This window comes from Ursus americanus, chromosome 10, assembly GCF_024610735.1.
Source record: "Ursus americanus isolate L20-20 chromosome 10, mUrsAme1.1.p, whole genome shotgun sequence".
Lineage (NCBI taxonomy): Eukaryota > Metazoa > Chordata > Mammalia > Carnivora > Ursidae > Ursus > Ursus americanus.
This window is the reverse complement of record NC_142136.1, coordinates 72,571,963-72,598,109: the sequence shown is the minus strand read 5'-3', so window position 1 is coordinate 72,598,109 and position 26,147 is coordinate 72,571,963. Positions and strand designations below refer to the sequence as shown.

General features: G+C 39.3%; 1 protein-coding gene across 1 annotated transcript in view; it reads right to left on the bottom strand.

Annotated features, from left to right (window-relative positions):
* Positions 1-2,652: 2,652 nt before the first annotated feature.
* LOC123791812 (phospholipid-transporting ATPase IB-like) overlaps positions 2,653-26,147 on the bottom strand; it is a 189,411-nt gene continuing 165,916 nt past the window's right edge. The window contains exons 34-37 of the mRNA XM_087864917.1: positions 19,484-19,572; positions 12,141-12,239; positions 8,361-8,449; positions 2,653-2,777 (exon numbers count right to left, since the gene is read on the bottom strand). Coding sequence (XP_087721043.1) covers positions 2,653-2,777; positions 8,361-8,449; positions 12,141-12,239; positions 19,484-19,572 — 402 coding nt within the window. The remainder of the gene's footprint in view (positions 2,778-8,360; positions 8,450-12,140; positions 12,240-19,483; positions 19,573-26,147) is intronic.

Below are 26,147 nucleotides of genomic sequence, written 5' to 3'. Positions count from 1 at the left end.
TTTCCCTCCCTTCCCCTATGATCCTTTGCACTATGTATATTCCACCTATTAGTGAAACCATATGATAATTGTCTTTCTCTGGTTGACTTGTTTCAGTCAGCATAATACCCTCCAGTTCCATCCACATCTATATAAATGATAAGTAGTCATCCTTTCTGATGGCTGAGTAATATTCCATTTATACCATACCTTCTTTATCCATTCATCTGTCGATGGACATTTCAACTCTTTCCATAGTTTGGCTATTGTGGACACTGCTGTTATAAACATTGGGATGCATGTGCCCCTTCGGATCATTACATTTGTATCTTAATTAATTAGGTTTTTCTTCCTCCATGTTTTTCTTGTCACCTTATCTCCATTCAAACAGTTTTTAGGCTTTTGGGGTTATTTCCTCAGAGGAGTCATTTGGATAGAAGGACAGAAAATAGAGGGTTCTACCTTCAAGAATTCTTGGATTTTGCTTTTAAAAACTAAGTAGAATGGGCGTGAGAAAAGGGACTTTAGACTTGGGGAATTTGGGAACTATCTCCTCATTCCCTTAGTGTTCACTGGGATGATGATATGTTCCAAGAGAGGAATGGCTTTGCTGGCAATATTAGACCACAGGTGCAATATTGTGATCTATAAGAAATATATAATTGGTCAAGATGGTCATCTGAATGACCAAAATATTTCTCATATATATATGGCTTTTCTCCATGGTTTCTGGCTCAGAGCAACAAAAACCCTTGGAATTCCCTGGGTGATAAGAGCAATGAGAACATCTTTTGTCATAATATTTGGTCTCTTGTCTTCAGTTCCTGAAAATGCTTCAGACACATAAAGGTAAAATGCTATCTTTTTATTCCTATTAAGTCCCTTTCTACCACAACTGGGTTTATGTTAATGAGGTAACTTTTGGTAAAAAAAAAAAAAAAAAAGGGGCGCCTGGGTGGCACAGCGGTTAAGCGTCTGCCTTCGGCTCAGGGCGTGATCCCGGCGTTATGGGATCGAGCCCCACATCAGGCTCCTCTGCTATGAGCCTGCTTCTTCCTCTCCCACTCCCCCTGCTTGTGTTCCCTCCTCGCTGGCTGTCTCTATCTCTGTCGTATAAATAAATAAAATCTTTAAAAAAAAAAAAAAAAAAACTTAGGATGGGACCTGGTTACCAGGGGAACCACCAATAAATAGAGGGATAGAACTTTGAGTCCCACCCAGCCCTTTCTGGGGAGGGTGAAGGAGTGGAGTTGAATCAATCACCAATGGCCAATGATTTCATCAATCATGCCTATGTAATGAAGCCTCCATAAACAACCAAAAGGAAGGGTTTTAGAAAGCTTCTGTGTTGGTGAACCAGAATGTTTCCATGTGTTACCGTGCTGGACCCAAACTCCACTGGGACAGAAGCTGCTTTGTTTGGGACCTTGCCCTATGTATCTCTTCATCTGACTGTTGAATCATATTCTTTAATATCCTTTGTAATAAATAGTAATTTAATGAGTAAATGGGTTTCCTGAGTTCTGTGAGCTGCTTGAGCTAATTAATCAAATCCAAGGACGGCATCATGGGAACCTTTGACTTATAATCAGTTGGTCAGAAGCACAGGTGACGATCTGGACCTAGGATTGGCATCTGAAGTGTGTATGTGGGGATGGGGCAGTCCTGTGAGAATGAGTCCTTAACCTGTGGGATCTGATGCTATCTTCAGGTAGATAGTGTCAGAATTGAGTTGAATTGTAGGACACGCAGCTGGTGTCTGAGAATTCTTTGGATGTATGGGGAAAAACCCTCCCACACATCAGAATTAGTGATCCAGAATCATTAACAGGCATGGGGATTTCCAACCTCCCCAGAGGCTCCGGTTTCCCATACCTGGTACAGAAGCCTCATAAAGTGACCAAAATAAAACATTTGTTTTAGTGGTGACCTGTGTGGGAAGATGACAGAAGAACTGTGCACTGTGTGAAACCCTGGGAAGTTAGTACAAGCCTGAAGCACAGTCCCAGGAATGATTGTGGCTGAATTTCTCACTAAGTCCTAATGCATGAGGGAATCAGAATGGAGGTTAAATTGATGTACAGAAAATGAGATATGTTGATTTTTGCACACTGGTTTTGAAACCTGAGATTATAGTATATTATACCTATTATGTGAATTCATTAAAAAATCAAGAATACTGTGCAAATTTCACACAAATAAGATATGATCCAAAGTGACAGGATATTCTACTTAGAAAAAATATTTTATATGCTGCCTTTATATGCCTGCCTTAATCTGTGAGTTTTCAAAATATAAAGTATCTCTGTGACTCCTTTTCAACTAAGATAGGCTTGTTATGCATCATGAACTTTACCTTTTCTCCCAAAACAACTTGTACCGAAGCTTAAATTTTGGTGAAACAAAATGCTTTTAATTTTATACTTTGGACTGAACTGATAAATTATTTCAAAATAACAGAAAAGTAAATAGGTTAGGTAAAAACATTGAAGACAAATTAAGAAAAATAAGCCTCCCCTGTTATTTGTATCCAAGGATTGTGACTCAACTGATACATAAATTACAAACTGTCTGCCTGGAGCCACAAGAAATGAGTGTTCGAGGGTGTTGGCATGTTCTGCAGTCTCGGCAAAGGACATGAGAACACAGGATGTCGAGGTCCAAACCTCACTCCTAGCTGGAGTCAGAAGAGTGCATACTTAACAGCTTCTTGGTTTTGCTTTTAGAGGTGTTGTAAGAACGGACTAGTTCTTCCTGAGTAATCACAGCTGCTTCTACTTGAGAAAATGCGTACCCATCTGGAAGAGTAAAGCACAGGGAATCTGTTAGGAGCACTAATGTACAGGGAGCATTCTGCTGACAGAAAGCAAGGCTCCTCCCCAACTGAGATGCACTGGCCATATCAGCCAGGCCAGTGACAGAGGCAGGGAAAGTGGTGAGGTATCATGAGAGAATGGTAATGGAGAGCAGCTTGCAGGTTTGGCTGTATTAAAAAACCACTTAGAGGAGCCCTTTAAACATACCCATTTCTGGGGCCACAACTGAAAGAAGAAAAGTAATTTCTATCCATGTGGTATGTACCGAATTATTGGATTAACTGCAGTGCTTCTGTGTGGAAGGAAAGACGAGTGGTTCCAGACTTCTCTCCTCAGTAGCATCAACTGAAAGCTGGTAAAATCCCAGGATCCGGCACTGACACTGGACCAATGGTTCTCACACTTCAGTGTGCACCAGAATTCACTTGGCCACCACGGGCCCCACCTCCAGAATTTCTGGTTTAGTAAGTCTGCCATAGGGGCTCAAGAACTGACATTTCTAACAACTTCCAAGCGGATGCACTGGCCTGAACACAAGGCATGGAGAAGCACTGCTTAGGCCAATTGAACCACAACCTGTGGGTGGATACTGGTATCAATAGCTTCCAACCCCTGGGGATGTCCTTCTTCTCTTTCCTTCCCACTCAGAGGAACTTGATCACGATCTCAAGGTGAAACTTTGGCATTTTTTAAGAAGGACCTAAGTGTTTCCCATGTGTATCCATGGATGCTCTGAGTGGCTATGAAGAACGTAATACTGCAGGACAGGGCCTGGAGGTATGGCAGGAAAACCCAGAGGCAGGATTTCTGAGCATTCAGAGGCCTTCTCTTTTGGAGAGTGGGCCCACTTCATGTCAGACATGCAAACAACCAAAGGTGGAAAAACAGCTGTCCCTTCATTTTTATATTAAATGTTCTAATCATAAAGGAGGAGGGCCATAAAAATGAACAAATAAAACATATCCCACCCTCTTTATTTACCCCCTCACCTTCTTTTCAAATGGAAGATGTGTTAGTGTTTTAAATGGTCTCTTCCCCACTCAAATGGAGACATAAAACCTTTTTTTCCTGTTTTTAATTCTTGCCTTAACCCCCAGGGAGCAGGTGGGTCTGAAAAGAATATTTCAGATATAGCCTGAAAAAATATTTCTCCTTAGTTCTTACAAGACATGTACACAGAGAGAATCTTTTGTGAGCTGATGAAGTGTCAGCCACATTACCCCCATTCAAGGGTGGGTAATGTTTTAGAATTTTCTTTTGTATACTAGTGATTTGTTGTGATTTTTTAAACTCATTCTAAATATTTGCATTTAAACCTAATTTTCCAAAAAATTAAGTCCCCCAAATTATATAAATATCTGCCCTCAGAAAACGAGGATCTGCTGCTACTCAGAGATAAATGGTATCTTTTGGAAATCTGGGCTGGTTTTCCTATCCACTGTGTTCTCAGGGAGGAGTGAGACCTAAGACGGACAACTAGGTCCATGACCCTCCACCTATCCAGCCTACACCCCTCAGCCTGACAAAGATGCACCATCAGGTCACCAGCTTCTGCCTGATGAAACTTTAGCTGCCATTTGCATCCAAATGGGGAGCTCAGAGGAAGCCTCCAGCTCTTAGGCTTTCCCACTTTCATTCATCTTTCAGGAAGTCCTGACAGTCACAAAGTAATGATGGGGGTCTGAGGAAAGCTGTCCATGGACCCAACTCCTGAACTTCCCAGTGCATCTGCTTCCTAAATGCTCAGCTACAGCCAGAATCCGGGAGGATGGGAGACAGAGACAGGGGAGGGCAGGGGGCGGGGCGGAAGTAGAGGTGAAGGATGAAGGAATTTTCAAGTCATTTTTTTTCTTCAATCTGGTAAAATGTTTAGCAGATTTCAGAATCAACCATGTCGTTTCTCATTATTTTGGCATAATTGTCTCATTTAATTAACTTCATTATGAATTTGGGAGTCTGATAAAATCTTAAAGTCAGAATTTTCTGGCTCAAGAAAGCGTTGTTAATTGCAATTAACAGAGAACCTCTCTGTCTATTTCTTATTTGAGGAGTTCAGAGCACTTTACAAATCAAATTAATGTTGTGGTGAACCACAGAAAAACATACAGGACCCAAAAGACTGGCTAAGGAACTTCACTTCAGCAACAAAAGATAATGCCATAGAGAACCACCTTAGAATCTCCTGTAATCCTATATGATTTCTAACCCTCCCATAGTGTTCTCTATTTTAATGTTTTTAAAAAGTGAGTTATGAAATAATTTCTTCCTATACAAAGTAGCTGAAATATACTTTTCTATTTCTCATATATATTCGATTATATTTTAAAGTCATTCATATACTCATATTATGAAACTTTTGGTAGTGGTTTTAGGACCATGTGATTCCTGCATAAAGCACTATCCCTCTATTTGAATCCAGATACACATGTCCTTTAACACTCCGTATTACCTATGATGAGCACAATAGCATGAAGTACCAAAAAGGTGGAGATAGTGCAGCTCAGATGGTAAGTAACATGCTTAGAGTCACATAGCAAGTCAAGAGGCAGAGCTGGGATACAGTTCCCCATCTGATTCCCATGTGTCAGCTGAATTCCCATGGAGCTGAACAATGTGGCACTTTGGAATGAGATAGACTGAAGTTCCAGTCTGTCTTCCACTCATTTCTAGTTATATAATCTAAGGCAAGTGACTAAATTTGCTGAATCATCATTTCTTCCCCTGCAAAATAAGGATTCATTCAGTTAACTTGTCATTCAACAAGTATTTAATAACTGTCTCCACATGGTGGCTCCACATATTCAGTGCAATAAAGGTCAAGTGTTTAACAGTGGCCAAGATCACAGTATGTGCTCAATAAATATGGGTTCCATTTTATCTGTATTTACAGTTGATATTGGACAGATGGAAGAAGAAATGGCTATTTGTTAGTATATATGCTCTGCTTGGACTCTTCATTAGCCAATTGGTTCATTCAGCAAGTTTTGTACTGAGTATCTACTTTGTAAAATTAGTGAAGCAAAAATCCTTGTTCTTACAGAGCTTACATTCTAGCAATAAAGATGCATATGTAAGCACATGAAGATAATAAGCACATAACAAAGAGTTAATCATATAGTATCCAAGAGTGTACTGAAGAGCTATGAACAAAAGAAAAAAAATTGAAATCAGGGGTGGGGTTGTGTAGCAATAGAGTGGTCAAGGTAGGTTTCATTGAGAAGGTAATATTTCGGCAAAGACTTGAAGGAAGTGAGAGAGTGAGCAACACAGATATATGAGAGATTTGCTATCTAGGCTGAAGTGTCAGCCAGTGCAAAGGCCCTGGGGCAGGAGCATTCCTGATATATTATAAGAAGAGCACAGAGGTTGGAGTGAAATGGAGGAAGAAGATTAGATGACACCAGGAAAGTAACAGGGTCTAGATCAAGTAAGTCTTTTTTGGCCATTGTAAGGCTTTTATATTGAATGTGATAGATAGCCATTGTAGGATTTTGAGCAGAAAATTGATGTGCTTGTGCTGACATGATTTTAAATGCATCACTCTGGCTGCTGTACAAGAGTCAAGGGTAGAAGCAGGAGACTTGTTAAGAGATTGTTGCAGTAATGCAGATAGGTGATGGTGGTCCAGACCAGGGTACCGACAGGGGAGTAAGTGAGAAGTAGTCAGTCTCTGAATACAATGTGATGGCAGAGCCATCTAATACATTAGAGGAATTAGAAGGACTACAAGGATTTTGGCCTGAGCAATTGGAAGCATGCAGTTGTCTTCAAGTGAAGGCTGCAGATGGAGCAGGCTTGGTGGAAGAGGAGACCAGGGGCTCAGTTTTGGACATCACTGGTGGCCTTGACTGGAGAAATGTTGGTTAAGTGGTAGGAGCAAAAGCTTGATGGGGTGACTTTAAGGGAGAATGGGAGAAGGGGATTTGGAGAAAATGGATATAGACCATTTGACCAAGAACTGTTGCTGCAAAGGGGTTAATGAAATGAAGCATGCTCTAATGGGTAATGAGTGGTCCAGAGAAAGTTCTACTTTTTAAGACAACCTTTTGTGTGTTGGTGAGAATGATCTAGTAGAGGAGAGTGAAAAAGTGGTAATGTAGGAGATAAAGGAAAGAATGACAGGAATGAGATTCTTGGGTGCACAAGAGCAAATGGAGTCAGTGACCACACACTGGCATAAGAGCCAGTCGGTGGAAACAAGCAGGAAAGCAGAGTGTGTGGGTGGGAGTAGCTGGCAGGTGAGGTGGTGAAGAGAGCGCCTGGAAGTTCATTTTTGGCCCATTTTCCTCTGGGATGTAGAAATCAAGGTAGTCATTTGGGAAAGAGGATTGGAGAGATGTTGACCCAAATCCTTGAGACATCTGCTGTACTTTATGTTTTCTTGTCCTGGTTCATTTTCTACCTCTGGTTACCTTTCAGCTGCTGCTGTTTAAACATATCTAGGGAGAGGGGGAAAAGCAAAGTGCTGGGCACAGGACAGGAAGAAGTAACAGTGTATGTGTGTGCAAAAGAGAAATAGTGATCAATCCAGACACACATTAATCTCAGAGATATGAAAAAAAAGACAATAAAATAATCTAGAATTTTTAAATCCTACAACTTTCAATGAACACCTTGGTCAGAAAAGAGGGACCATTAGCGCTCATTCCCCGCAAATATCCCACATTCCCTTGTTTACAGTACCTTTATGTTTGACTTGTTTCCTTTCTCAGGATAGTATTCAGCACTCACATTATCAGACATGAGTCACATAGGACCTAAATCTTTCATCTAGGCACTTCTCAGATGCATTTCTTATTAAAGGACAGGAAAATGAAATAACTTTTAAAGGTATTCATGTCCAACGTGGGCTATGCTAACATCATACCCCCCAAAAGGATACATAAGTTTTCTAAGGGTAAAAATTATTTGGAGCCAAATACCACTTTTGCATTTTAAATGTCATGTTGGGAGTCTGTAAGAGGATCTTGAAAACGTGAGGATGTTAGATTTAAGGATGTTATAATTCAGGAATGGTTGACCAGGAGTTGCGTTCTTTCAAACTGCACTTGCTTTAGGCCAAGAACATTAAATTGATGAATCAGTTGAGCCTTCCTGCCCTATGAGAACTACCCTACCTTTTTAAAAAATATATAATACCACAGGTAGTTTCCTTTTTAAAAAATTGTGGTAAAATACATGTAACATAAAATTTACCATCTTAATGGTGTTTAAGTGGACAATTCAGGGTCATTAAGTACATTCACAGTGCTGTGGAACCATCACCAGCATCCATCCACAGACCTCTTTCCATCTCCCCAAACTGAAACTCCATACCCATTAAACACTGAGTCCCCATTCTCTCCCACCACCACCAGCACTTTGGCCCCTGGAAACCTCCATTCTTTCTGTCGCTATGAATATGACTACTCTAAGTACCTCATATCAGTGGAATCATACAGTACTTGTCTTTTTATGTCTGGCTCAGCTCACTTGGCCTAATCTCAAGAAGCACCTAACGCTGACATTCTTCATGTCACTAGGTGGAGTCTGGGCTCGCGGCCTACTTTGTAGCACGTTACTTACGTGGGACGCTTTGATCAAAAGATTCATCCCAGAAGACAGTCTTGTGCGGTGGGCTGGCTAGGGACGTTTTGATTTTTTTTGCCTCCACCCTGTGAATAAATCAATCATAGCCTCACTTTAGTTCATTGCAGCAGATTTCAGAGAAATTTATTGGGGAGGAAGAAAAATTGCAAGGTAAAAGAAAAAAGTCTTCCTCATATTTTAGAGAGTGTTCATATACTTAAAATAAAATCGATATCCAGACACTCAGCAAGGTGCTTCTTCTAAAATAGGGGTTTTGCTAATGAACATTTCTTACATACAGCTCTCCTAACTGTCCCTCCCCAGTAGTCTGAATGGAACAATGCATGTCCTGTCAGTCCTCTGGACTCCCAGAGCACCTTAGATATTTTATGGTGTGTATTTTAAAAATCTTTGTCTCAACTTCCTGGTTCAAGACTCTGAACAATGTGTATCAGGAAAGGTCAGCTCTAGGCATGAGAGATACCTTCTGTAGAACCCAAGGCTTATTGTGGGAACATACTGGAAGCCCCAAGTTCAATAATTTCTAAATTTCAAAGAGTGTGGGGTCATTGTGGGTAAACATAGCAGCATAATTAGGGAAGTCCATGGTTTCTTCTTATTTTTTTTCTCTATAAGCCTGAAAAATAGAGTAAAAAACCAAAACAAACAAACAAAAACCCATACAGCCTAACCTGCTCTATTTTCTCACTTCTAAGATATCACCAGGCCATAGGAGCCTTTTGCTGTTTTTGGTTTTACCATGTATCCTGGTATTCCCAGAAGTCTGAGGGGCTCACAGCTGGTGTGATAATTGCAGCTGCTTTCAACAACCGCAGCTATACCCCTATACCATGCCCTCCTGTGGGAAGAGGGCCTTCTCTACAGCCAGCTTCCCTTTTGTGGCTCAGAGGAAGGTTTCTAAGGACTGCCTGAAGGAGCAGTTCTTGGGGTGGTGTGGCTCAAAGGTTATTACACAATGGGCATGGCCTTGGGAATAAATGACTACTGACTGCCCCCTCTGAAGGCCTCTGTAGAATGAAGGCGACCCATTGATAATGTTCTGAAACAGAATTTTTAGAAGTTAATCATAAAAAGAAGGTTGAAATTTTCCGAAGTGGTTGAAAGACTCAATTAGGATTTTACTTTTGCTTGTATATCCAGGAGCTGAAGAGCATCTGGCTCTGGGCTTTCCAGAATCCATTTACTCATTTGCATTTCCTCCTTTGTTCTCCCTCTCTTTCTCTCTCTCCCTTTTCTCTCTGTCTCTGTTAAATTTGTCACAGATAAAGCATTTACATGGGTAAAAATTTAAAGAGAAAACATGTAAAGTTAGAGAATAAACATTCTACTTCCTTTTCCTACCTTCTTGGTTCCTCACCTCTGTTCCTTAACCAGTAATCACTTGCAGTGGTTTCTTAGCTAATTTTGCAGAGGTGGTTTATAAGAAAAAGTGCTCATATATTATTATCCCTGTCCTTTCACACTAAAGGTTGCATATTGTGCAAAGGGTTCAACATTTAATTTTTTCTGTTAATACATCCTGGAATCATTTGCACCTCAGTACAATAGAGAGTTTCCTGACTCCTTTTCACAGCTTGAGAGTACTGTAGTGTGTGAACGTACCACACAGGTATGATTGTTCCTAAATGTTGGCTCTTCCAAATGCTGCTGCAATCCCTAGCATTGGGACATATGTGAGTATTTGGGGAATGAGATGGGATGGTACATTCCCAGAAATGGAATTACTGAGTCAAAGGCCATATGCAATTGTATTTCTGATAGATATTGCCAAATTAACTACCATAATTCTTTCCTTTTCCATATTTTCACCAACCAAGGGTGGCCAACAATAATAGATAAAAAATATATTCCTTCCTGTGTACTTAGCATTTTCATTTCTTACTATGAGTAAAGTTGAGAATATATTCATATGTTTAAGAATCTTTAGTATTTCCTTTTCTGTGAACTGTCTGTTTACACTTTGCCTATTTTTCTATACCTTGGATGTTTGGTCTTGCTGATTTCTGGAAACAATTTACCTATTTGGGAGTCTAGCCCTGTGTTATGCAAACTTTCTTTTTGTACAGTTTATATTGTGTTTATAAGTTTGGTTTGGTTTCTTGTTATTGAGGTTCATTTTGCATGTGATAAAATGCATGGATCTTAAAAGTACAGTGTGATGAATTTTAATAAAGCTATTTACCTATGTATAAGTCTGCCAGATCTGGTTTTTTTTATAATTTTTATTTTGTTATACTAGTCACCATGCAGTACATCTCCAGTTTTTGATGCAATGCTCCATGATTCATTATTTGCGTATAACACCCAGTGCACCATGCAATATGTGCCCTCCTTAATACCCATCACCAGCCTATCCCAGTCTCCCACCCCCCTCCCCTCTGAAGCCCTCAGTTTGTTTCCCAGAGTCCATAGTCTCTCATGGTTCATTCCCCCTTTTGTTTAACGCCCCTTCATTCTTCCCTTCCTTCTCCTACCAATCTTCCTACTATTTCTTATGTTCCATAAATGAGTGAAACCATATGATAATAGTCTTTCTCTGCTTGACTTATTTCACTTAGCATAATCTCCTCCAGTCCCATCCATGTTGCTGCAAATGTTGGGTAATCGTTCTTTCTGATGGCTGAGTAATATTCCATTGTATACATGGACCACTCTTCTTAATCCAGTCACCTGTTGAAGGGCATCTTGGCTCCTTCCACGATTTAGCTATTGTGGACAATGCTGCTATGAACATTGGGGTGCATAAGACCCTTCTCTTCACTACGTCTGTATCTTTGGGGTAAATACCCAGTAGTGCAATGGCTGGGTCATAGGGTAGCTCAATTTTTAACTTTTTAAGGGACCTTCACACTGTTTTCCAAAGTGGCTGTACCAACTTGCATTCCCACCAACAGTGTAAGAGGGATCCCATAAGGAGATATTTCAAACTGGTTGTGCGTGCGCGCACACATGTGTGTGTATGAAGGGGCAGTGTGTAGGGCACTGTAAATCACTGAAAGAGTCTTGTCTTTTTCTGAGTGAAAGGGGAGGTCATGGGAAGGCAGAGAGCAGGGAGTGATGTGGTCTGATTTACACTGCCAAACCCTCCTCCTTCTCATTGCTATGGGAAGGGCCAGAGCAGAAATAATCCAGAAGAAAGATGATAGGCGCTGGACCAGGGCAAGATGGTACAGATTGTTAGTGGTGATCTCATTCTTGGTTTACTTTGAGGTAGGAGCAATAGGATTTTCTGACTTGATGGGTGTGGGATAGCAGAAAGAGGATATGAGAGTGACCTCAAGATTTTTGGCCTAAGAAACTAGAAGAATGAAGTTGCCATCCACTGAAAGGAGGACCTTAGGGGAAGCTGGTGTGACAGAATAGGAGCCTGTGCTGCTGGGGATGTGAAGTTCAAGATGTCTGTTTGGCATACACTTAATAAGCTTGGGGAAATCATGGACGGTATGGAAGTACCTGGGAGGGAAAGGTGGGAAGAATGAGAACAGGAGCACCTGGGTGGCTCAGCTGGTTAAGCATCTGGCTTGGTTTCAGCTCAGGTCATGATCTCATGGGTCATGAGATGGAGCCCAGCATCAGGCTCCACATTCAGTGGCAGGGGGATGGGGGAGTCTGTTTGGGGAGTCTATCCCTCTGCCCCTCCCCCCACTAGCACTCTCTCACTCTCTCTCTGGAATAAACAAATAAATCTTTAAAAATAATAAAAGAATGAGGAGAACAGGTTTTTAACAAAAGTCAGGATAAAGGGAACAGCCTCACCTCCTTTTAAATATTGTAGGAGGATGAAGTCCTTGAGCTCTGTTACTTTCCATCTCCCGAATGTCCTCTAGTAATGTTCTGTTGCAGGTATTTCTAATCCTGTATTATGTGGGAAAGACAGAGCATAACACATGAGCTTTACACACTCTAAGAAACAATTTCTCCCCTTTGCAATAACTCTGGACATCCTTTACCTACAGGTCATATGATGGGAGGCAATGCAGCGGGCCCAGTCTCCATGTGAAATCAGACTCTATTTTCCTAGTAGCTATGAAGCATTACCAGAGGGGATACTGGACAGAGCTGGGTAATGCCCATTAGTAGCCAGCCTCCCCAAACACAGACTTCCATGCAAGTCTGTAGATCTGAGTGTGTGTCTAAGCCACAAAGGCCCCTGACTCTGGAGGAGTCAATCTGCATGAGTGCAGCCGGACAGTTGAAGATTCAAAGGACTGACATGATTCCATATGACTTTTTCTACCATGGTCACTATTCCACAATCTTGATTCTTAAATTTTCAGCTGTGTTCTACCTCCAATCCTCACATCAGTCAGACACACCTAGGACTAACTGTGCCATTTATAGCAGTTATAATGGCAGAGTGTATGTGTCAGAGCTTCATATATCAGGTATGTATATTTGACTTGAAACATGCAAAGCAACCCAGACAGATGCTCTCCATTTCTGTGGCAACTTATTTTCATTGGGGTCTCTATCTTTATCTATAATCAGGTACTCATCATTCATCCACTCATGTATTCCTTAAATTTTTTCAAGACACAATTAGGTGTCAAAGACATATTATCTCTACTTCCATAAAACTTCCAACATATATAGAGAGACAGACAACAGACAAGTAAATGAATGAGCCATGTCAGAAGGGAACAGGTATGATGGAAGGGGCCCTACATAACACAATTACAGTATGAGGCAGAGGTAGAAGCTTGTTAAGGGTCTTAGTGAAGGCTCCTCTAGGGAAGTGGAATTTAAGATGGGGTAAAGGAGGCCAAGGAAGTAAGTAAAGGGGGGTGTGGGAGAGCATTCTGGACAGAAGAAACCCCCCACAGGAAAGCCCTGTAGTAAGGAGAGGCATTGTGGGCATGGTCTGTGAGAGATGGACTGGAGCATGCCAATGATGGCCTTGGTAGGGATTTGGCAGGTGTTGAGAAGTGGCACAGAAGACAACTCATGGACTTATGGTTAATCATGACTGCTTTTACCCACAGATAAGTACAATAAAAAAGTGCAAAAGAGTTTGAGATGATAGTAATATTTGGTTTATAAATTTTAGGCTGATTAAGACAGAAAATTATGGGAAGAAAGAAGACTGGGTGATTGGGAGAAATTATTAGAGAGGTCAATGGTCAAATTTTAGAACAAAAAAATTAAAAAATGTGATGCCACACACTTTAAAATTGCATTATAAAAGAATTAATAAGTCTAAATACTAACATGCACCTGAAGAAAAACATATTTATCTAAGTGGTATGCTTCAATTTAAGGAGTTTTCTGAGTTGCTCCCTAAAAACAGGAAGCTATCAGGGAAGAGTTAAAATGGTGCAGTAGGAGGAGGACCTTATATTTGCCTTGTCCCTTGAACACAGCTAGATAATTATCAAATCATTCTGAACACCCAGAAGATCGATCTGAGGACTGAGACAACAAGCTGCACAGCTAGAGGGAGAAAAGAGGCCACATTGTGGAAGGTAGGAGTGTAGTGATGTGACCTGGGGGAGAAAAGACTCATAGGTGCTGTAGAGGGGAGGGAGCCCTATCCCAAAGAGAGAGAGCAGTGCACAGGGGATTACACAAGAAAAACACTTCCCCAAAACCATTGACTAGAAAAATGAGAGGGGCTGATTATCACAAGTTTTTATAAGCAATGGAGCTGAAAATCTGAAGTTTTAGAAGTCCGTGCCATTGCCAGGGTTGAACCTGGTGGGCATAGCAGTGTTACTGTGGAGAAGGAGACTAAGGCCCAGAAGCTGACATTGTGCTCTGAGGATCCCCTGGATCACACTGGGAGACAGTTCCCCTTCTTGGAGTGCATTTGGGAGAGGTGACACTGCCTCTCAGGGGACAAAAGAGCCAATGGGAACCATTGAGCTGACTTCATTAGCATATGAGTAGAGACACCTCCTGAGGGCAGCTAACTGGATGCTGGCTTTTTGCTATGCTTTACCATGAAAACAAAGCCCTTGCTTGATAGTAGGACTGCTCTTCTGGAACGAACCAGCACCAGCCATAGCCTGGCAAGAGCCTCCCTCAGAAGATCAGTGTGATCTGCACTGTGCCCGATTCCCAAAATTTGGAGTTTTGGAACCCACTTGCATGCCTGAGATACAATACAGGAACACTGCAACACAGGGCAGACAGATGGCTTGGACACAGATGAGGTGAAGGCAGGGATCTGACAGAAGCCTGGGACACAAGAGGGGAGATTGTTCACTCTTCTTTGAGGGCTTTATGAACAGCTGCAGGCGTAAACTCCCCTCTCCGGGGAAGAGCAGGCTGACACCATTTTTTTACCCCTCCCATCAACAGGGACAGACCAGTGAGCAGCATGGTGCATGCAGTGGAGTCTTGAGCTGCTTACACCAAGCCCTGACCCCTTTTGTTCTGGAGGTGCCTTTTTAAAATAGGGCAAGTATGATCGAGAGCCAGAGCAGCAGCAGGACCCTGCCCCAGAAGGCCAACACCCTGCCCCCGCCTCCCGCATGCACCAGGTCTACTGATCATAGAGTGCTGCAAAGCTTCAACTCTAGGGGAAATGGAACCAACTACAGGCTTTCCTAACACACAAAAGCAGAGACCTAGACAGAGGAATTAATCCCAAAAGAAAGAATAAGAAGAGGTCACAGCCAGGGGGCTAATCAAAATAGATATAAGTAATAAGCCTGAACCAGAATTTAAAACAAAAATCATAAGGATATGCTTGAGAAAAGTGTAGAAGAAACCAGACAGACACTTACTGCAGAGATAAAACACCTAAAACTAGTCAAGCTGAAATAAAAAATGTTATAACCAAGATGCAAATCCAACTGGATGTAATGACCACAAGAAGCAGAGAGATAGAAGAAGTGATACAGAAGATAAAATTATGGAAGATAATGAAGCTGAAAAGAATAGGGAAAGAAAAATATTGGATCATAAATGTAAACTTAAGGAAGTCAGTGACTCCATAGTGTGTAATAACATTCGTATCATAGGTGTCCCAGAAGAAGAAGAGAGAAAAGGGGTAGAAGGTTTATTTGAGTAAATTATAGCTAAAAAACTTCCCTAACCTGGGGAAAGAAACAGACATCTGAATCCAAGAGAGACAGAAAATTCCCATCAAAATCAACAAAAGCCAGCTAACACCAAGACACTTCATAGTAAAATTTGCAAAACATAGAGATAAGGAAATAATCCTGAAAGCAGCAAGGGAAAAGAAATCCCTAACCTACAACAGGAAGACAAATCAGGTTAGCAGCAGATCCCTCCATAGAAATCTGGCGAGCCAGAAGAGAGTGGCATGATCTATTCAATGTGCTGAATGGGAAAAATATGCAGCCAAGAATACTTTATCCAGTAAGGCTGTCATTCATAATAGAAGGAGAGAGAGAGAGTTTCCCAAACAAACAAAAACTGAGTTCGTGGCCACTAAATCAGCCCTGCAAGAAATATTAAAGGGGCTCTTTGAGTGGAAAAGAAAGACCAAAAGCAACAAAGACTAGAAAGGAACAGAGAAAATTTCCAGAAACAATGACTTTATGGGTAATATAATGGCACTAAATTCATATCTATCAATAATCACTCTAGATGTAAATGGACTAAATGCTCCAGTCAAAAGACATAGGGTCATCATGTCAAAAGAAATAAAAAACCGAGACCTATCTATATGCTGCCTGCAAAAGAATCTTTTTATTTTTTTAAAGATTTTATTTATTTATTTGAGAGTGCAGAGCAAGTGAGAGAGAGCATGAGCGGGGTGGGGTAGGGGGGAAAGCAGAGGGAGAAAGAGAAGAAGACTCCCCACTGAGCAGAGAGCCCAACACAGGGCTCAATCTCAGGACCCTGGGATCATGACCCAAGCCAAAGGCAGACATTTAACCAACTGAGCCACCCAAGAGAATCATTTCAGACCTAAAGACACCTTCAGATAGAAAGTGAGGGGATGGGGAACCATCTATCATGTTAATGGACATCAAAATAAAGCCAGTGTAGCCATACTTATATCAGACAAACTAGATTTTAAATCAAAGACTGTAACAAGAGATGAAGAAGAGTACTATATCATAATAAACCATAATAAAGGGGTCTATCCAAAAAGAAGATCTAGCAATTGTAAATATTTATGCCCCCAACTTGGGAACACCAAAATTTATAAATCAATAACAAACATAAAGGAACTCATTGATAATAATACAATAATAGTAGGGGACGTTAACACCCCACTTACAACAATGGACAGATCATCTAAGCAGAAAATCAACAAGGAAACAATGGCTTTGAATGACACACTGGACCAGATGGACTTAGAAGATACATTCAGAACACTTTATCCCAAAGCAGTGAATACACTTTCTTTTTAAGTTCACATGGAACATTCTCCAGAATAGATCACATACTGGGTCACGAATCAGGCCTCAACAAGTATGAAAAGATTGAGATCATACTGTGCATATTTTCAGACCACAACACTATGAAACTTGACGCTAACCACAAGAAAAAATTTGGAAAGACCACAAATACATGGAGGTTAAAGAACATCCTACTAAAGAATGCATGGGTTAACTAGGAAATTAAGGAAGAATAAAAAAAATACATAGAAGCAAATGAAAATGAAAACATGATAGTCCAGAACCTTTGGGATGCAGCAAAGGCAGTCATAAGAGGGAAGTACTTAGCAATACAGGTCTACCTCAAGAAGCAAGAGAAGTCTTAAACACACAACCTAACCTTACACCTAAAGGAACTAGAAAAGGAACAGCAGATAAAGCCTAAAGCCAGCAGAAGAAGGAAAATTATAAAGATTAGTGGAGAAATAAATTATGATATAGAGACAAACAAACAAAAAACCCCAGTAAAACAGATCAATGAATCTAAGAGCTGGTCCTTTGAAAGAATTAACCAAACTGATAAACCCCTAGCCAAACTTATCAAAAAGAAAAAGAAAGGACCCAAATAAATAAAATCACAAATGAAAGATGAGAGATGACAACCAACACCAGAGAAATATAAACAATAATAAGATAATATTATGAATAATTATATGCCAACAAATTGGGCAATCTGAAAGAAATAGATAAATTCCTAGAAACATATAAACTAGCAAAACAGAAACAGGAAAAAATAGAAAATTTGAACAGACCCATAACCAGCAAAGAAATTGAATCAGTAATCAAAAATCTCTCAACAAACAAGAGTCCAGGGCCAGATGGCTTCCCAGGGGAATTTTACCAGACATCTAAAGAAGAGTTAGTACCTATTCTTCTTGAGCTATTCCAAAAAATAGGAATGGAAGGAAAATTTCCAAACTCATTTTACGAGACCAGCATTACCTTGATTCCAAAACCAGACAAAGACCCCATTAAAAAAGAGAACTATAGGCCAATATCCTTGATGATCATGGATACAATAATTCTCAACAAGATACTAGCAAATTGAATCCAACAGTATATTGAAGGAATTATTTACCGCAATCAAGTGGGATTTATTCTTAGGCTGCAGGGATGGTTCAATATTCACAAATCAATCAATATGATATACCACATTAATAAAAGAAAGGATAAGAACCATATGATCCTCTGAATAGATTCAGAAAAAGCATTTGACAAAATACAACACCCATTCTTGATAAAAACCCTCAACAAAGTAGGGATAAAGGTAACATAACTCAATATCATAAAGGCCATATATGAAAGAACCAAAGCTAATATCATCCTCAATGGGGAAAAACTGAGAGCTTTTCCTCTACAGTCAGGAACAAGACAGGGATGTCTACTCTCATCACTGTTATTTAACCTAGTACTGAAAGTCCTAGCCTCAGCAATCATGCAACAGAAATAAATAAAACGCATCCAAATAGGCAAGGAAGAAGTCAAACGTTCACTATTTGCAAACGACATGACACTCCATGTGGAAAACCTGAAAGACTCCACCAAAAAATTGCTAGAACTGATATATGAATTCAGCAAAGTCACAGGATATAAAATCAATGTACAGAAATCTGTTGCATTTCTGTACACCAATAATGAAGCAGCAGGAAGAGGAGTCAAGGAATTATCCCATTTACAATTGCATCAAAACCCATAAGATACCCAAGAGTAAAGCTAACCAAAGAAGTAAAAGATTTGTACTCTAAAAACTATAGAACACTTGTGAAAGAAATTGAAAATGACACAAAGAAACGGAAAAAACATTCTATGCTCATGGACCGGAAAACAAATACTTTTAAAATGTTTATACTACAAAGCAATCTACGCATTCAGTGCAATCCCTATCAAAATACCACCATTTTTCAGAGAGCTAAACAATCCTACAATTTGCATAGAGCCAGAAAAGACCCCACATACCCAAAGTAATGTTGAATTATTTATCTGTGGTGGCATTTTTAAATGAACTGCCATATACTCACTCACAGCACAACCAAGTTCATTTGTTAGGGTTGCTGTAAAATGCTGCCACTAAAGCCACTAGGCTTTTAGGGGCAGTTCTTTTGGCTCCGTTTTGTTTTTAGCCTCAGTATGTCTGTTTCCTTTACTAATCTATTTGTATTTCCTGCTGATAAAATATTCTATGTTCCAGAATGATTTAAAAATCTTGGTACAATTCCAGGAAGACACTTAAGTAAAAATTAAGCAAAAATGTGAAATAATTCAGTGAAATAAGTCAAGCAGAGAAAGACAACTATATTTGACAGAGTCTTATTCCAAATGTTTTTAAAAAGTGAAGAATGTCTTTCTAATTTGAACATCTCCCTCCTATTTCTTATTCTATTATTAGCTTTTAATCTGTGATCCTTTGGCATCAGGTTTTGGTTCCTCTAAAGTGAATAGAAGTTATATAAGTCCCACTTCTAAAGAGTAAATGGATCAGAAAAAAATCATGAACTAGGTAATATCATTACAGATTTTACCTCTCGTGAATTTTGATGCCATCTTTTTTTTCCCCTAAATTGATTGTTGGTAAATCAGTGGCAAAGGCAGAGGACATTCACTTCCTCTAAAAGTTCCATGACTTTTAATATTCATAAAATGGCAGATTTAAAATTTTAATTTAATTTGAAAACCATATAATTGGAAAAGGACAATTAACCATGACAACATATCTTTTGGTTACTACTTCATTTTTCAACTTACGATTTCCATATTAAATTTAGAATCAGGCACACAATGGGGACTATGAAAAAACCCAGCCAGAAGTGTGGACAAGCCAGGACCATATTGACCTGCAAATAAACCGAAATAAAGAGTATTTAAATAGGAATCTTTTAGTTTGTCAGTATTGGGTACCAAGTGTAACTTTCAGTTTCCTTTCTCTTCCACAAAAACCTAGAGATACAGGTATGGATGCAGTCATAGAGTCTAGAACTACTAAATCACTGTAAGTACATAAAACCTAATTCTAGTTAGCTTAATTTAATTGTATATTCTATAAACAACCAAATAAATATTTTGATCAAATAAGTTGTATCTCAGGAATGCAAGAGTGGTTCAACCTTATATTACCTAGCAATACAACTTTATTTAACTTCCAGACATTGTGTGGAAGGCAATTATGCCATTATAGTCCCCTGGAAAAATTCACTCTTTTCTCTGCCTCACAGATTAATTGGTAACTAACAGATCACTTTAATTCAGTAAGGACTGTACTGACTTGAGACTGGGTAAGTTTCTGAATTGTATATATATTTTTAGTTTTCTGTATATTCTAATATTTCAACATCTTAAAAAACCTTCCTATCTGGAGACTACTCCTCCCAGGGCTGGTCTGTTCTTAAAGATAGTAAAACCTCAACTGCAAACTAAACGGTTAAATCCACAGCCTATTTCCTCTATCTGGCCCATATAACCCAGGAGGCAATATTCCTTTGCAGTAATCATCCCTGAACCAGGAACCAGCCAACTAGAGACCAACTCTACCCCAAAGCCTGCAAAAATCATTCAAACTAACCATTCCTGGACTGTTTGCCCTGCTCTGCCTTACTTTTCCCATGGAAACCCCAACAAAAGCAAGGCCTAAGTGCTCTCCAGCTCCTATGTTCTGCCTCCTGACCACCCTGATATCTTTCCCATGTGGCCCTTTGTGGCATTCTGTACCTTATCTTTAGGAACTGTGAGAATGATAAATTTGTTAAAATGGCAATAGTAAGTCTTCACCTATCAGTAATTACTTTAAATGTAAATGGTTAAATTCTCCAATCAAAAGACATAGAGTGAGTGACTGGATAAAAAAATAAGATCCAGGTGTGCCTGGGTGGCTCAGTCAGTTAAACGTCTGCCCTCAGCTCAGGTCATGATCTGGGGTCCTGGGATTGAGCCCTGCGTTGAGCTCCCTGCTCAGTAGGGAGTCTATTTTTCCCCTCTCTCTCTGCCCCTCCCCCCGACTCGTGCATGTCTCTCTCTCACTCTCTCTCTCTCTCAAATAAATAAAATCTAAAAAAAAGAGATCTAACAATATGCTGCTGATAAGAGACTCACTTCATCTTTAAGGACACATAGGCACAAAGTAAAGGTATTGAAAAAGATAGTACAAGTAAATGGTAACCAAAAGAGAGCGGGAGTGGCTATACTTATATTAGATAAAATGACATTCTGGCCAAATTAGTCATAAGAGACAAAGAAGGTCACTATATAGTTTGGAGGTCAATTCATTAAGAGGATATAAGAATTGTAAGTTTATTTGCACCCGACATTGGTGCACCTAAATATTTAAACCAGATACTAACAAAACTGAAGGGGGGGGAGTCAGAGCAATATAACAATAGTAGGAATTCAATACGCCACTTTCAACAAAATGGATAGATCATTTGCACAGAAAAATCAATAGGGAAACAGCTTACCTGAATAACACAACAGACAAAATGGACCTTATAGACACATATTGAACATTTGATCCAACAGCACAAGAATACACATCCCTCTCCAGTACATGGAGCACTCTACAGAATAGATCACATCTTGGGCCACAAAGCAAAGAGACAACCTACTGAATGTGAGATATTTGCAAATTATATATCCAATCAGAAGTTAACATCCAAAATATATAAAGAACGTATAGAAGTCAACACCAAAAAAAGAAAGAAAGAAAGAAGAAAAAGAAAGAAAGAAAGAAAGAAAGAAAGAAAGAAAGAAAGAAGGAAGGAAGGAAGGAAGGAAGGAAGGAAGGAAGGAAGAAAGAAAGAAAGAAAGAAAGAAAGAAAGAAAGAAAGAAAGAAAGAAAGAGAAAGAAAGAAAGAAAGAAAGAAAGAAAGAAAGAAAGAAAGAAAGAAAGAAAGAAAGATTTCAACTAAAAATGGGCAGAGGACCCAAATAGACATTTTTCTAAGGAAGATTTGCAGATAGCCAATAGACACGTGAAAGGATGCCCAACATCCCTAATCGTCAGAGAAATGCATGTCAAAACCATACCTTATACCTGTCAGAATGGCTAGAATTAAAACAAAAAATAACTAATGCTGGTGAGATATGGAGAAAAAGGCATCCTCAGGCACTGTCAGGAATGTAAATTGGTGCAGGTACTATGGAAAACAGTACGGAGGTTCCTCAAAAATTAAAAAAAATAACAAAACAAAGCTATATGATTCAGTAATTCCACTACTGGGTATTTAACCAAAGAAAAAGAAAATAGTAATTCAAAAAGATATATGCACCCCTATATTTATGGCAGCAGCATTTACAATAGCCAAGATATAGATTCAATTTAAGTGTCCATCAAAAGATGAATGGATAAAGAAGAAGTGGTCCATGTTAACACACACACACACACACACACACACACACACACACACACAATGGACTATTACTCAGCCATAAAAAGAATATCTTGCCATTTATGACGTCACAGATGGACCTAGAAAGTATTATGCTAAGTGAAACACATCAGACAAAGACAAATACCATATGATTTGACTTACATATGGAATCTTAAAACAAATGAATAAACAAAAGAAACAGGTCCATAAATACAGAGAACTGGTGGTTGACTGAGGGTTGGGGGTGGGAGGATTGGTGAAATGGGTAAAGAGGAGTGGAAGGTATAGGCTTCCAGTTACGGAATGAATAAATAAAGGTATAGCACAGTGAATATAGTCAAGGGTATCATAATAACATCATATGGTGATAGATGGTAGTTACACTAGAAAAACAAGAACAACTAAGCCTACAACCAAAAGGAAGGAAATAATAAAGATTAGAGCAGAAATAAATGTAACAGGATTCTAGGATGATGGCAAAATAAGCAGTAATGGGGATCTGTCTCCCCCCTAGACAACAAAACTGCACTCATAGAATGTTTCTGTTTTTGAATTGTGGAATCTGTTGAAGGCTTGAATATTCTAGGGGATGACTTGCATAGTAAATTGTGTTTAGCTTTGGTCAATTTCAGCTCTTAACACAGTAGCAGCGACACATCGACCCAGGCAGGGGGCACATATTTCTGGAGCATTTTGCATACAGGTTAGGGGAAACTTGCTGGGGGAAAGGAACCTGTTATTCAAATATTGGAGGTCTTTGATCACTGATTGCTGCTTCTGGTCACAGAAATGCAAAGAGGCAGACAGCAAGTGTTGTACATTCCCGCATTGGTCCAAGCCCCTCCCCTCTGGCAAAAGTGACTTCAGAGGGCGTTAAGGCACCAGAACACTGTTTCCTCTCCACTTTTTTTCACTTTTTCCCCCTTTAGGAGCCAGGAATATTTAAAACTAGGACATTCAAAAACAGCTATATATACAAGTAAAATTAAAAAGTGACCACTTGTGCCCAGGGAGAAGTCCAGAAAAGACCTAAGAGGACATTGAATGTATACCTCATGTTGATCCTCAGCACAGAGGCAGCCTACAATAAACAAAAAAATAACAAAACCCAGCAAACCTGGGAAGAGGGAAAATCTTATTTCCAGAATTACCACATTATTAGATTTAAATTTCCAGTGTTCAACAAAAAATTCATGACATACAAAGAAATAGGAAAGTATGGCCCATTCAAAGGAAAAAAATAATCTTTAAAAATAGTCAATTTTAGTTTATTTTTGTGTATGGTGTAAAAAGTGTTGCAGTTTCATTCATGTAACCATCCAATTTTCCTAACATTTGTTGATGGGAGTGTCTTTTTCCCATTGCATATTCTTGTCTCCTTTGTTGAAGATTGATTGACCATATAATAATGAGTTTATTTCTGGGTTCTCTATTCTGTTCCATTGATCTATGTGTTTATTTTTGTGCCAGTACCATACTGCTTTGATTACTATAGATTTGTAGGATCTTGAAATCTGGGATTGTGATACTTCTGGGTTTGTTCTTTTTTTTTTTCTTTATTTTAGAGAGAGACAGAAAGAGCTGGGGTGGGGAAGAGAGGGAGTGAGAGAATCTTAAACAGGTTCCACAAACATCATGGAGCTCAACATGGGGCTCAATTTCACAACCGTGACATTGTGACCTGAGCTGAAATCAAGAGTCAGATGCTTAACCCACTGAGCCATCCATGTGCCCCTGTTCTTCTTTCTCAATATTGCTTTGGCTATTCAGAGTCTTTGCAGTTCCATACAAATTTTAGGATTATTGCTCTAGTTCTGTGAAAAATGCCATTGATATTTTGATAGGGATTGCATTAAATGTGTTGATTGCTTTGGGTAATACAGACATTTTAACATTTGTTCTCCCAATCCATAAGCATGGGATATCTTCCCATTTGTTTGTCATCTTTAATTTCTTTCATCTGTGTTTTATAGTTTTTCAGAGTAAGGACCTATCACCTCCTTGGTTAAGTTTATTCCTAGGTATTTTATTATTTTTGGTGCAATTGTAAATGGATCATTTTCTTAATTTCTCTTTCTGCTACTTCATTATTAGTGTATAGAAATGCAACTGATTTCTATATATTGACTTTGTATCCTGTGACCTTACTGAATTCATTTATCAGTTCCAGTAGTTTTTTTGGTGGAGTCTTTAGGGTTTTCTATATATAGTATCATGTCATTTGCAAATAGTGACAGTTTTACTTCTTCCTTACCAATTTGCGTACCTTTTATTTCTTTTTTTTTGTCTGATTGCTGTGGCTGGGACTTCTAGTACTATGTTGAATAGAAGTGGTGAGAGTGGACATGCTTGTCTTGTTCCTGATCTTAGGGGAAAAGCTCTGTTTTTCACTAAAATTCTCAATTTTAATACAGAATTTATGACAATATAAATATTCTTTCCTAAAATGGGGACAAAATGAGCTTATCACCATTCCCTTACTACAGTACTTCCACCATACTTATGAATTAGGGCTCATTTAAATATTTTATTATTTAAAGAAGCTTTATCAAGGCATGACTGGCTTACAATAAATTGAACATATTTGAAGTGAACAATTTGATAAGTTTGACATACATTATGTTCATAAGATCATTACCACAATCAAGAACATATCTGGCACCCCAGGAGTCTCCTTATCCTGCAATGTAAGCATTCCTTCCTGCCCTTCCCTGCCATGTACCACCCACCACTCTGTCTCCAGTTAACCTCTGACCCACTTTCTGCCACTATAAATTTGTTGGGAATTTTTATAAACAGATACATACAGTTTGTAAACTTTTTGGCTTGGTTTATTTCTCTGAATTATTTTGAGAGCCATTCATGTTGTTGTATGTGTCAATAGGTTTTTTTTTTTCCTTTTTATTGCTAAATAATATTCTATTGTATGGTGATTGTCTTTTCATTCACCTGTCAATGCACTTTTAGGTTGTTTCTAGTCTTGGCCATTGTAAACAAAGTTGTTATGAATGCTCATGTTCAAGTCTTTGTGTGGACATATGCTTTCACAGGGAGTGGAATGAGAGGGTCTTATGGCATATGTACATTACATTTTTATGAAACTGCCCAACTGCTTTCCAAAGGAGTTGTACACCGTTTTACATTCTTATAGCAGCATATGAGAGCTGTGATTGCTCCACATCCCCAGCAACACTTGGTGTTGATATTTTTATCATTTTAGCCATGCTAATAGTGGTGTGTCACTATCTCTTGGTTTTAGTTTGCATTTACCTCATAACTAATGACGTTGAGCATCTTTTCATTTGCTTTGTTATTCATATATATTCTTTGGTGAAGTATCTATTTGAATATTTTGCCCACTGTATAATTTGGTCATTTTATTTTATTATTTGCTTTCTTCTCCTCGGTTTGGGTTTCATTTGTCCTTTTTCTGGTTTCTTAATGTGGAAAGCTAGAGCTATTTTTTGAAAACATTCTTTACAGACATAGTGCTAAAACTTCCCTCTAAGAATTATATCTGCATTATATAAATTTTGATATGTCATGTTTTTGTTTTCATTTCGTTCATAATGTCCAATTTCCTCTTTGACATATAAATGAACTATGTCAATTGCCCTTAACTCCTGGACTGACTTTCAATTTTTTTTTAAGATTTTATATATTTATTGGACAGAGAGAGACACAGCAAGAGAGGGAACACCAGCAGGGGGAGTGGGAGAGGAAGAAGCAGGCTTTCCTCTAAGCAGGCAGTCTGACACGGGGCTCGATCCCAGGACCCTGGGATCATGACCTGAGTGGAAGGCAGACGCTTAATGACTGAGCCACCCAGGTGCCCCACTTTTAATTTTTTTTTAAGATTTTATTTATTTATTTGACAGAGAGAGAGCACAAGCAAGGGGAGCAGCAGGCAGAGGGAGAGGGAGAAGCAGACTCCCCGCTGAGCAGGGAGCCAAATGTGGGGCTTGATTCCAAGACCCTGAGATCATGACTTGAGCCAAAGGCAGGCGCTTAACAGACTGAGCCACCCAAGCACCTCTGGACTGACTTTT